Here is a 12732-nt window from a genome sequence, read left to right as displayed (position 1 = left end):
AGCAGAATAGGGAATGGCCTGCCCTTCTGCCTCTGTGAACGCCTCCCAGTCTCTCTCCGTCCACAGTCAAGCTAACAACAGGCCAGCGGTTCAGTGGGGGCTAGTGCAGTGGGTGAGTATTTCGCTCTAGGAAGAGAGAATAGCACTGCAGAAGAACAGCAGTTATTCTAGGCTCTCAGCCTTTCTGATGATAAGTCATCAGGGTGCTAATAAAATTACACATGCGTGGGCTCCACTGTAGGTCCCCAGGACCAGAGTCTCCTGGGAGGAGACCTGGCAGCCTGATTAACCAGTCACTGGAACATCCTTATCACGGGAGCTTGGGAAACAGAACAAGGCGAATGCAGTCGGTTCTCAAACATGGCTGTGATGAGCTTAGGAGAGAATGTTTGGCGAAGCGTTTGGGTGGTATAGAGAGAATTTCTTGTCACACTTGTCTTTTGTGACACTGGTGTGACTAGTCAGTGTTGGCTCCTTCCCAGGTATTACAAGCACATTGAACAGAGTATTTACTTAGACTCAACAATTCAATTTATACCTTCAGGGAAACACTAAACAGTTTGTACCTCATCTCAGCATACAGGTCCCAGCCTCTGCATGGAGATGGCCTAAGAGATGGCAGACGATGAAAGTATGGGTGTGAAGGAATAATTTTCATCTACCGTGTGTCCTGTGATCACTATGGCATCTATTTTCTCTCTAACACACTGAGGTTCAGAGACTGCTTGTGTCGGTCAAATGTGTGACAGGCGCTGTGGCCACTATGTGAGCCCGCGTCAACACAGCAGGGGATTTTGATGGTGAGGATGATCAAACACAGGAAATATAAAGTTGGTTTCATAAAAGTCTATAGTAGGAGGCTGTCAGGAGGCAGGGGATAGGGAAGAGGAAGAAACAGCGAGAGATTGGTGAAGAGATGCCAGGTTAAAGTTATGTAGGAGAAATCAGTTCTGCAGTTCTGCTGTGCAGCGAGGTAAATATGGTTACCATATTATATTGACTGCTTCAAAATAACTGGAAGAAAGAACTTTGAATGTTCTTATCACAAACAAATGATATGTACATAGGGTGCTAGATAGGTTAATTAGCCAGATTTAGTCATTGTACAACATAGACATATATTAAAATATTGTCTCATGATCTGTAAGTATGTATAGCCATTATATGTCACTTAAAGGAGAAATTGTTTTAAATGGTGAGCAAACTGCTTACTGCAACTTTAGCTAAGGTGGATGAGCTATGAAGTGGTGTGCTGGAGTCAGGGGCCGTAATGAAAAACTTCTAACAAATGTACGCCAGTATTCTGTTGCTTTTCCTTTTAGGGGAAGCCAATCCTTTATGTTTTATTTCTATTTTAAGATGCTGATTCCCTGTGTTCTTAAAGGGAAATGTAAACAATGTGCTTGTTGGCACAGCACAGAGTAGAAAGTTGCCCAAGTAGATGCTGCTGATTGGTGGCTGCTAGACCAGGCTCTTTAGCCCACGGCTTGCAATTCCGTGTATGGTTTTGTTTTGTTTTTAAATTGTTGTTGTTTTGTTTTGTTTTTGTTTTTTCTTTTATTATTATTATTATTACAAATTTTCACCTCCTCCCATTTTCCTTTCCTGACCCCCATTCCCCCTTCCCCTCCCTATCCAGTCCAAAGAGCAGTCAGGGTTCCCTGCCCTGTGGGAAGTCCAAGGCCCTCCCCCCTCCATCCAGGTCTAGGAAGGTGAGCATCCAAACAGACCAGGTTCCCACAAAGCCAGTACATGGAGTAGCATCAAAACCCAGTGCCATTGTCCTTGGTTTCTCAGTCAGCCCTCCATGTAAGCCATGTTCAGAGAGTCCGGTTTGATCACATGCTCCATCAGACCCAGTCCAGCTGGCCTTGGTGAGTTCCCATTAGATCGGCCCCACCGTCACAGTGGGTGGGCGCACCCCTTGTGGCCCTGACTTCCTTGCGCATGTTCTCTCTCCTTCTGCTCCTCATTTGGACCTTGGGAGCTCAGTCCAGTGCTCCAATGTGGGTCTCTGTCTCTATTTACATCCAACGCCAGATGAAGGTTCTATGGTGATATACAAGATATTCATCAGAGTGGCTATAGTATAGGGCCAGTTCAGGCACCCTCTCCTCAGCTGCTCAAGGAACAAGCTGGGGACATCTCCTTGGACACCTGGGAACCCCTCTAGAGTCCAGTCTCTTGCCAACCCTCAAATGGCTCCCTTAATTAAGATATATACTTCCCTGCTCCCATATCCACTCCTCCTCCATCCCAACTGTCCCATTCCCCCAAGTTCTCCCTATCCTCCCCTTCTCACTTCTCTCTCCCCATCTCCCCTTAACTCCATCCCACCCCACCCCCAAGCTCTCCATTTTTGCCTGGAAATCTTGTCTACTTCCAATATCCATGAGGATAGCTACATGTTTTTCTTTGGGTTCACCTTCCTATTTAGCTTCTCTAGGATCATGAATTATAGACTCAATGTCCTTCATTCATGGCTAGAATCCATTAATGAGTGAGTTCATACCATCTTCATCTTTATCCATTCTTCCATTGAGGGGCATCTAGGTTGTTTCCAGGTTCTGGCTATTACAAATAATGCTGCCATGAACATAGTTGAGCAAATGCTTTTGTAGTATGATAGGGCATCTCTTGGGTAGATTCCCAGGAGTGGGCATGTATGGTTTTGTAAACGCGTTTGTGGGTTGCAAACACCAGACTGGTAATAACAAACACGTGTGAACATGAGTGATCAAAAATGACGTGAAATGTGTGATCAGCCTGAGGTACCTCTGGAGGTGCTTGCCCGCGTCTTGTCTCGGTTTCACTGTAAGCCTGGGTTCTGAAGGCACAATGGAGCATGTGGCACGGGCACGGGGCACGCCATCATGTCACCCAGGACCAGTGGGCGCTTCCGAAAACACCTGGGTTCAGACTTGGGCTGTGTTATGCAGTGTCTTCATTTAGTGTGTAACTAAGAGCTTTCTGCTCATGTAGAAACGTAAGGTTTAATTATGGAAAACAAAACTTGTGATGTTTTCCTACCATTGTTTCCTAGCATGTATCAAATTAGTACATCTTTGGATTATATTGTGTTTGGATATTTGATTTTAAGAATTGCTGTATTAAGTTGTCCTCCGATCCCCACACACACGCCCCCAAATGCAGTACACACACACACACACACACACACACACACACACACAAGAATTGCTGTGTTAATTGCTGACTTGTATCTCAAAACAAATAAAATCATTAAGTATATTCTAAGTTTTGGGATTAAGGCAAAAATTCTAGCAATTACTTAAATCGTTTCTTTTATTTTTTGAGATTATAATATAATTACATCATTTTCCCTTCCTTTTCCTCACTTCAAACACTCGAATATATCCCTCCTTGCTCCCTTTCAAATTCATGACCTCTTTTTTTAAAAATTAACTTTCAACAATGTCTAAAGTGTTCCTAATGTCATTTTGTATCCTGCACTTATGAAGAGTAGTATCCTTGGCACTGACAGTGGAAGATGCTCTATGGCATGCAGTATCAAATATTCAGCCCAGATTCAATTCCTTACATAAAAATAAGCAGATGCACCCATCTTATTAGTATATAAATTGGCTGTTTTAAGAGAATTTCTTAGCATCTGTTATCCATAAATGTTTGATTTGCATACCTGTTTTGCGTACTGGTGTACCTGGGGTCCTATAAAAAGCTTCTTGAGGAAGAAAGATTCATGACTGGGAAGCTTAAGAAAGTCTGCTTTAGATTAAGTGATCCCCAAAAGCTAGACATTAAAATATCACAAGCCTTGGTGATCTTTGATGAGGCATGACTTAATGGAACTTGGATGAATGTTTATGGGAAACAGTGCTAACATGAGACTCTTTTCTAGGCGACGACATACATTTTGCTTGGCCGAATTAGAAAGTTTGAAAGGCTCTGTCCTCCTGGCTGTTGTGGTAAAGTGCTGTGTGCACCTGTGCCCGCCAGTCCTCGTGGCGTCTTTAGCATGCTTCTATAGTAAGAGTCCAGTGTGTGCATCTGTCAGGCTGGGAATGTGGATATATCCATTCCCGAAGACACTTGCAGTTCAGTCTGGGGCTGGTGGCTGCCAGAGAGTGTATTGCAACACATTAGTGAGCGTGGAAACCAATACTATTGTGATGTAAGAGGGAGAGAGAACAGGAAGTGACCGTCTGCAGAGCCAGCAGCAAGGGCGCCAACTGTTTGTAGAACCTTTGTTTGCAACTGTATGTGAATATATGCTAGGTTGCATCTCAGAGAATGGATTTTCTAAAGCTGGTAGGGAATTCGTTTTGAAAGCCTCTGAACCAGAATAAACTTGATAGGTTCTCGGTTATTCTGACTGCATTAGCTACTTTGACATCACTGAGACCAAAATACCTGACAGGAACCACCTATGGGAGGGAAGATTTATTATTACAGTCTCGGTCTTAGGTCATCATGGCAGGAGAAGGAAGGGCAGGGGCATCTTAATTCGTGATGGGACCATGTGCGGCAGGAGCTGTTCACGTGGCCACTGGGTGGAATGCAGGGGCAACTGAAACCGGGCAAGGATAGTAAGTTACAGCTAGTGACTTCACCCCCTAAAGCTTCCTTAATCCCCCCAAATAGCACCACCAGCTGAGGATAAGGGCTAGATTGTGTTGGAGACATTTCCCATTCATGCTACAAAGCTGCCCAGCTGAAACAGATCAGTTTTAAGGTGGAAATTCAAACCATTCCTCCTGGTCTGCTAATTACCTCCGAAGGTTCGCTTTTTCTACTCAGTCTCCTAAAAGCGCAACTTCCTCTCTTGTGCTTAAGTTCTCAGATCCAATTGGCACTTACTTTTTAAAAAATAATACTGGAGTTGGTGAGCTCCCATTAGCTCACTCCCATTAGCTCAGATAAGCTGTTTCAGTGGGTGTCTCCATCATGGTCTTGACCCCTTTGCTCATATTCTCACTCCTCCCTCTCTTCAACTGGACTTTGGAAGCTCAGCCCAGTGCTCCTCTGCAGGTCTCTGCCTCTGTTTCCATCAGTTGCAAGATGAAGGTTCTATGGTGATATTTAACATATTCATTATTCTGACTGCAGGGCTTGGCCATTTCGGGCATCCTCTCCTCTATTGCTTAGGGTCTTAGCTGGAGTCATCCTTGTGGATTCCTGGGAATTTCTCTAGTGCCAGGTTTCTTGCTAGCCCCATAATGGCTCCCTCAATCAAAATCTCTCTTTCCTTGCTCTCATCTCTGTCCTTCATCCATCTCGACTGTCCTGTTCCCTCAAGTTCTCCCCCCCACTCCCCTTCTTCCCTTCTCTTTCCCTTCCACCCTCCTTCCCCTCCACTTCACCTCAGGGAAGGAACCAGCATAGGTTCACGATGACCTGAATGTGGGTAACAGTTGTATGACTGGGTCAGACTGCAGGGCCACTGGCAGTAGCACCAGGATTTATCCCCACTGCTTGTACTTGCTTTTTGGGAACCCATTCTCTTTGGATGGATGCCTTGCTCAGCCTAGATATAATAGGGAGGGCCTTGGACCTTACCCAAGGCAATGTGCTTCACTCTCTCTGAGGAGTTGATGGGGGTGGTATGAGGGGGTAAGTAGAGGGAATGGGAGGAGGGGAGGGAGTGGGAACTGGGATTGGTATGTAAAATAAAAAAAATAGTTTGTTTTCTTTTAAAAAATAAATTAAAAATATGTATAATGCCAAAAAATAATACTGGTTGACATTAATTCTATATTCTAGCCTCTGATGAGTTGTGCTCTAATGCACACACACACACACACACACACACAAGTTAGACTGATAGCTTACATAAATTGATATCACAGAACATTAAAAAGCAAGAAAAAGTCAGACCCACAATCAGTAGACAGAAACACAGTAATTAATAACAGGATGACAATTAATGAAATAGAAATGAAGAAAATAATATAAGGTGATCAATGAAACAAAGAGTTGGTTTTTTTTGAAACATAAGTTAGATCAACAATTTTAGCCAAACTCATGAAGAGAGAGAGAGAAAACAAATTAAGAGAATTAGAGACAAGAAGGTATGTGTTGCAATAGACACCAAGAAATTCAAAGAAACCTTAGGACATAAACTAAGGATGTATTCCACTAAATTGGAAAAACCTGAAAGAAATGAATGAATGAATGAATGAATGAATGAGTGAAATATATAACCTACCAAGTTAAACCAAAATGAGACAAGCACCTACATAGACCTATAATAAGACGTGGGATTCAGGGAGCAATGAATGAATGAATGAATAGATGGATGGATGGATGGATGGATGGATGGATGGATGGATGGATCTCCCAGCTGAATAATTTGTTCAGGCTCAGTTATGAAGAACAAAATATGTTGGATGATGGCTTCATGATGAAGTGTACTTACTGATCTTCCAAAAGACTCGATTCAATTTTCAGCATCCATATCAGATAGCTTAAAACCATCTGTAAGTCTAACTCCGGAGAATGTGATACTCCTGACCTCCGTAGGAACCTTATACATGTGCATATAACACACACCTAGACACAGGCATGTGTAAAATAATTAAAAATTTGAAAAAAAGAATAAAATATGTTTGTAAACTATGCGATAGTAGTTTATTTAAAAAAGTAAAACCGGATAGTAGGGCCTCCTGCATGCTAAGCAAGTGCTCCATACAAAGCTATACCCCCACCATTTTTACATTTATTTATTTATTTACTCATTCATCCGTCCATTCATTTATGTAGTGTGTGCGGGAGTGGGGAGTAGGGGGCGTACATGCCAAGGTGAAGGTCAGACAACTTCTGGAAGTCAGTTCTGTCCTTCACACAATGTTCTTTTCAGCACTGAACTCAGGTTGTCAGTCTTGGCAGCAGGTACCGGTACCCACTGACCCTCCCCAATCCACTTTTCATTTTTAAGACAAGGGCTTGCTAAGATATTAGGCTGACCTTGAATTTGTAAGGCGGTTGGATTCTGGTAGCTTCTGGTAGCTGAGGTTCCAGGCCTGGGTCACCAGATCCAGTTCCCAGCTATCAGTTTTGAGGGATGGGCCACAGTGCTGATATGAGATGGACTTATTCTGATTCTGAGCTGCTAGGCTGTCGAGAGTGGAGGGGCTAAGAGAGGCAGTATGAAGCAGTGAGCCAGCCCCAGTTCGGTACCCACTGAAATCCCTCGATAAAGAGAAGCAGGACGGCATGAATTACAGCGTGAGTGGATGCAGACTCCAGTGTCAGTTTGAGGATGTTGGGAAGGAATCAAGGAAAGCAGACACCGGAAGACATCGGCAGTGAACTGTTCTCCAGTCATGCCAGTATTTCTCTGAAACTGGGTGAGTTGGGGGTAGCTACGGTTCCTCGCCTGACTCTGGGCCAGGCAAAGCCGTCTGTCTGTGTGAACCACGTGAGTGTTTTTGTTAGGGGGAGGTTGTTAGTGAGTTGTACCACAAATTACCAGAAGTTACCACCTTCCACATCTGTTCACTGTTTCTTTAATCTTCTGTTTACATTGTCAGGAAACTGCCCTGAAATTTAAAGAGCCAAGTCTTCCATTGTGACATGTGGGTGTGGACACCAGACAGACGCGCCGTGTTACGTCTTAAAAGACGGTTAATTGCAAATGAAAACTTCCCACCCCAAGTTTGCAGAAACGATAGCAAATCCCACTAACTTCAGCTTTCTCAAGAGAAGTGTGAGATTTGACATGATGCCCCTAGTGCTCGTGTTATAACAATGCATGGGAAGCACTTAGTGTGATATTAGCTGTTTCGCTCTGCAGTGTTGATTAACTAGTGGAGCATTATCTCACTTCCTTATTCTATGAAAGAGTCCTGGCTTCGCTCTGAACTACCTTAGTTAATGAGGATACACTTCATGCTACAGCTTTAAAAAGAAACCTAAGCTGTTTTTATATAAGGTAAAGGTCGGGCTTTTCTGGTGCATTTCAGGTGTGGACATCTAAACACTATTGAAAAGATACAGTTTAGCTAGTTGATTATCAGTGGCTTGCTTCTCTGTAAGTAGGTACCTTAGAGGACAGGATCTCAAGGACAGCTCCAATATAGCAAAAACATTCCTCCTATCGTATGTATAAAGCCGATAAGACTGCCTTTCTAGTGGGGCAGCATTATAACAGCACCCAACATTCAGAGGCATGCCATTGGAAGCTGTGTTCTTTTTGTTAAGTGGCTTTCCAAGCCAGGCCATTGGGTGCAGACTTATTATCTCAGCTATGCATAGGGCTGAGGCAGGAGGATAGCAAGGTCAAGCTCAACCTGGGCGACAGATGAGTTTAAAGCCAGTCTGGGCAACTTGTTTAGACCTCATCTCAAAATGAAATCTACAAGAAAGAAAGAAAGAGAGAGAGAGAGAGAGAGAGAGAGAGAGAGAGAGAGAGAGAGAGAGAGAGAGAGAGAGAGAGAGAAAGAAAAAGAAAATAGATAAGTGTATATATAGCTCAGAGGTAGGGTGCTTGCCAAGGATATGCACAGCACGTGCACAGCCTCGGGTTCAGTCTCCAGTCCTGCAGAATAAATGCATGAATACGTGCATGTTTTTACACTGCTTATTTTCACTGCTTTGTTCCGGGTGAGTTTTTAGAGAGATCTAATGGATTTTAAGTCATTTATTTGCGATTCAGTGGATTTGCTGTAAATGTGTGAATAAGGTGATGTCAGCTGCACTGTCTTCGATCGTATAAGGCTCAGTGCACAGTGAACAGATGTCAAGAATGGTTGTTCAAATATTGATCATTAGAGTGAGGGGCGTCAGAACACATCTGCCCATGATGGTGGACGATGACATAGGATTTTAAATTCATAAAAATTGAGTCTAATTTCGGTGTCCTTAGGGGAAAGGGATTAATTTCTGATTAGTGTAGTGTTTTAGAAAAATGAGTTAGTACTCCAGTTATAAACTTGGAGTGAAGTTTAGAAAGGAAATCATCTTGAATAATCTTCCTAAAGGACAACAGTGCTTTAAATGGGATTTTACAACAGGATCGCATTTGGTATGTACATGTCTATCAGGTCACTTAGACCCTCAGCTCTTGGAGAAAAGGGTCCATGTCTTTATTGTGTCTGTATTCTAGCCTAGTGCAGGATCGGTACATATCTCAGTTTTGCCCCATAAAATCTGTAGATGCCCAAATTCAGATGACAAGGATCAGATTTTCTAAGTAAGAAACTTAGGTGATCAGCACCAGGAGTAGATGTGTAAATGATGACCTTGATAAATCAAGATGGAACTCAAGGGCCATAGACTTTTTGTGGCATACTCAATGACATGCTTGTTGCCTAATTTGTGAATTTGGGGGGACATTTTCCAAGTGCCAGATCCTCTAAAAACATAGGCAAATGAGGTACAATAACAATAAATCCTTTATTCATAAAGATATGATTTGAATCTGCTGAATCTACTTGTGTTATAGTAACATGACCCTTTGGGTTCCAGCCCCACGGCCCTCTCGGGGTTCAGAATGGAAGCACCAGCCAGCAGAGGACTCAGGATGTCTGCGGGAGAATGAATTTCTCTCACACCTGCTTTTCTGAATCGGTCTCTATCATTCTGTCTCCTGTCCTACTTCTAATTCCTTCTAGCTTCTTCTCCTGGCTTCTTCTCTAGCCTAAGAATTCTTTTTTCTAGGGGATTTAAAGTGATTTTAAAAAATTTAAAAAGTTACCTCTCATTGGTGAAAAGCACATTCCTAGGGTAAGGGATTAAGAACTGAGCCATTGCCATAGCAACATAAGGGTCCAGGTTACAGGACTAAGACCGTGATCAGAGGGCAGGGGTACAATGCTCAGTGAGATAAGCTTTGGGTCATAGATCTTTTGTTAACAAACATGGCAAGCAAAGAATTGACATGTTTTTCCTAGGGTGTTCATGTAGCAACCTAGCTGGCGTCTGTCATGTAGCAACCTGGTTGGACGTCTGCGACTCTGACCCTGTGTATAGATACAAAGTTCCAAATTTATGATCTTTGTACAAAAAGTCTAGTTTGAACTTGTTTTGTGTGAAAGTGAGATAACTGTGTGCAGTTAGTCTAAGCAAAAGAGCAAAGCAGGCTTGTAAATGTCTACGGTCCTCATGGGACAAATAGATCTAATTATGAAGTATGTCCTAGTATATTTTCTATATATCAAAATTATATAGCTAAACTAAAAGTCATCTTCCTAGCCTTTCATGGATCTATGTGCCCGTAATATTGAGATGCAATTGTGAGACTACATATACATCCCATGAGATCACACACTACAATACAGGTATTGGGGAGACACCAAGCTGCTTTAGCAAAAGTGAGCAGCAGTTTCCAGAGTTGATGGCCCCGAGGACCTTGCCTGGACAGGATTACCCTCCACCAGGGTCGCTCCTCCAGTGGATTAGCATCTGAATTATCAATTGCCATATGCTGTACATTTCCACCCTCTCCAACATTATAGGATTGAGTGATGTGTATGTATGTGCTTGTGTGTATGCATATATATCTTCTGTATACATACACATATGTGGGTACTCACAGAGGCCAGAAGATGGCATTAGATCCCCAGGAACAGGAGTTACAGGAGGTTGTGGCCACCTGACATGGGTGCTAGGAACTGAACTCTGGATCTCTGAAAAATAAACAAATGCTCTTAACTGCCAGGCCATCTCTTCAGCCCTAATTGAGTTAATGTCGAGATAATGTGCATAGAGGGTTTTACATTGTGTTTGGAATATAGTAATCTCTTAATAAATGCTAGACTTTTCCTCTCCAACAGTAAATTTCTGGGGAAATAAGGAATACTTAAAAGTAAAGAAAAAGAGGATGGGATTATGCATCACTTAGAATTTGGTACAGAATCCTGATTGACTCAGTTTGGTAGGTGCTGATTTCAGTTGAGTTCACCTGGGGACACGCCTGCTCTTCTTTGTTCGAGGTTGTCACCTGAGCACACTAACGTGTTTGTGGTCAGATGAGATTCAGTGGCTTCAGCCTCACATGTGCAGGCCTTGGTATAATTGGGTTTCGGTGGTGGCGAAGGGTTCTGGGGGTCAGTGAGAATGAGCAACCTAGTAAGACTTCTGCAGTGTCTTGTTGTCTACTGTTCCTTTCTTTAGCCAGACTGAGGCATGTGGCCGAGGTAGAAAAAGATACCCATAAGTCAAAGAAAGAGTCACTCTTGATGAACAGGGATGGGAAGGACTTGTAGCCTTGTTTGTGATCCACACAGACTTTTTAACTGTCTACCAGGCCTAGGCTGGACCATTTGCATGCCACTCATGTAAGCTTCATGACATCTTCCTGACATGTACGCATGGTCCGGTTTCAAAACGGAGAAAGCTGATGGCCAGAGAAGCAAAGAGACTTGCGTACGTTAAAGCCAAGATGGCTACTCCAAGTTATGGAAAGGGCTTGTAGGCACTATCTTTTCATGAGGAAGAAGGTGCATGCTTTAACAAGAATTTGATTAAAAAGGAGTAGCAGAGATGAGCTGCAGACCCCCAATTACCTGTGGAAACACTAGGCCATGCATTCGTCTGGTCTAGAAAACTGATCTCTTTTACACGTTTGCAGAGGCTTATGGGAAACGTGTTTTTGTTTGGTAGATCGCCTGTACCACCCGGGTCTCCCTGTGTCTTGGACATGACTGAGCTTCTTCAGTGGGCCAGACATCACTGGCATCGGCTGATGAATGGGAGAGCCCAGCATGAAGATGAGAGGCCATACAGCTATTCCTCACTGCTCGTCTGTGGGGGCAAGTCCTCCCCCACCCCCAAACCGGCAGGAAAGCATCGTGTCGTTATCCCTCACCTTCCGTGCTTCAAAGATGAGTATGAAAGGTTTTCTGGAACCTACATGAATAACCGGATACGGACAACCAAGTACACGCTTCTGAATTTCGTGCCGAGAAACTTATTTGAGCAGTTTCACAGGTACTGTGGTACTTTTCAAGAAAGTAATATCTCAGAATGCTTTCCATTTCTTCCATTGAAACTTCCACCAACCCATGCATTTTCATGGTCCTGCTGCACAAGCTTAATATATAGGCCTCCCAGGCGATTTAGATTCAAGTCCCAGCTGGAGCGAGGGTGCTTGGGGTTCACACAGTTCTTTACAGTTAGAAGGATGTCTTCTGTTTATCAGAGGAGATGCTGTTCCCTTTGTTATCTTCAGATAAGAAACCGTCTGTGGCTCAGCCAAGGCCATACCAGTAATGAGCAGCAGAGTGGATGCCATAGCCTTGGGCCTTCTCTGTCTTGCTTCAGTGTCCTTTCTATTAAACCGTGTTGCGTTTTAATTGCAAATTTTTCTTACTTGATAATAGGGAAAAGAAAGGGACTCTTAAGCAAATGTAATAAGATGTTATTAAGCGAAGCAATGATGTAATTCAATTTAACAGGCATTTATCGATGCTGACTTGAGATCTTGGGCAGTGAAGAAAATGCAGGTATAACCTGCTACTTTCCTATGGATTCTGTAGATTATCCACATGTGTGTACAGACAGTGAGAGGCCACAGTGGGTCTGCAGGTATCATAAAGTGAAAGCTTCAAGAGAAGTCACACTGTGTGACACAGTCATGGGCGGGCGTCTTCTGCCCAGGAACAGATAGCGCATATTTCATGTAGAGGGAGGGATGTCAGTGCGAACACAAAGACCTCAGCAGAGAAGCCTTGCTTGAAGCCCGGGAGGTTTCCTTTTGTATGATGCCTAGCGTCTGTGTTGGGAACAATAGAAAAGAATGGCCAGACAGGTCTA

At 43.3% G+C, this 12732-nt stretch overlaps 1 protein-coding gene across 1 annotated transcript in view; it reads left to right on the top strand.

Annotated features, from left to right (window-relative positions):
* Atp10d (ATPase phospholipid transporting 10D (putative)) overlaps positions 1-12732 on the top strand; it is a 96328-nt gene that overhangs the window by 18589 nt on the left and 65007 nt on the right. The window contains exon 2 of the mRNA XM_038330770.1: positions 11581-11907. Within this exon, the coding sequence (XP_038186698.1) occupies positions 11618-11907 (290 nt within the window). The 5' untranslated portion in view covers positions 11581-11617. The remainder of the gene's footprint in view (positions 1-11580; positions 11908-12732) is intronic.

Source organism: Arvicola amphibius, chromosome 1 (assembly GCF_903992535.2).
Source record: "Arvicola amphibius chromosome 1, mArvAmp1.2, whole genome shotgun sequence".
NCBI classification, from domain to species: domain Eukaryota; kingdom Metazoa; phylum Chordata; class Mammalia; order Rodentia; family Cricetidae; genus Arvicola; species Arvicola amphibius.
This window is presented reverse-complemented; position numbering and strand designations above follow the sequence as displayed.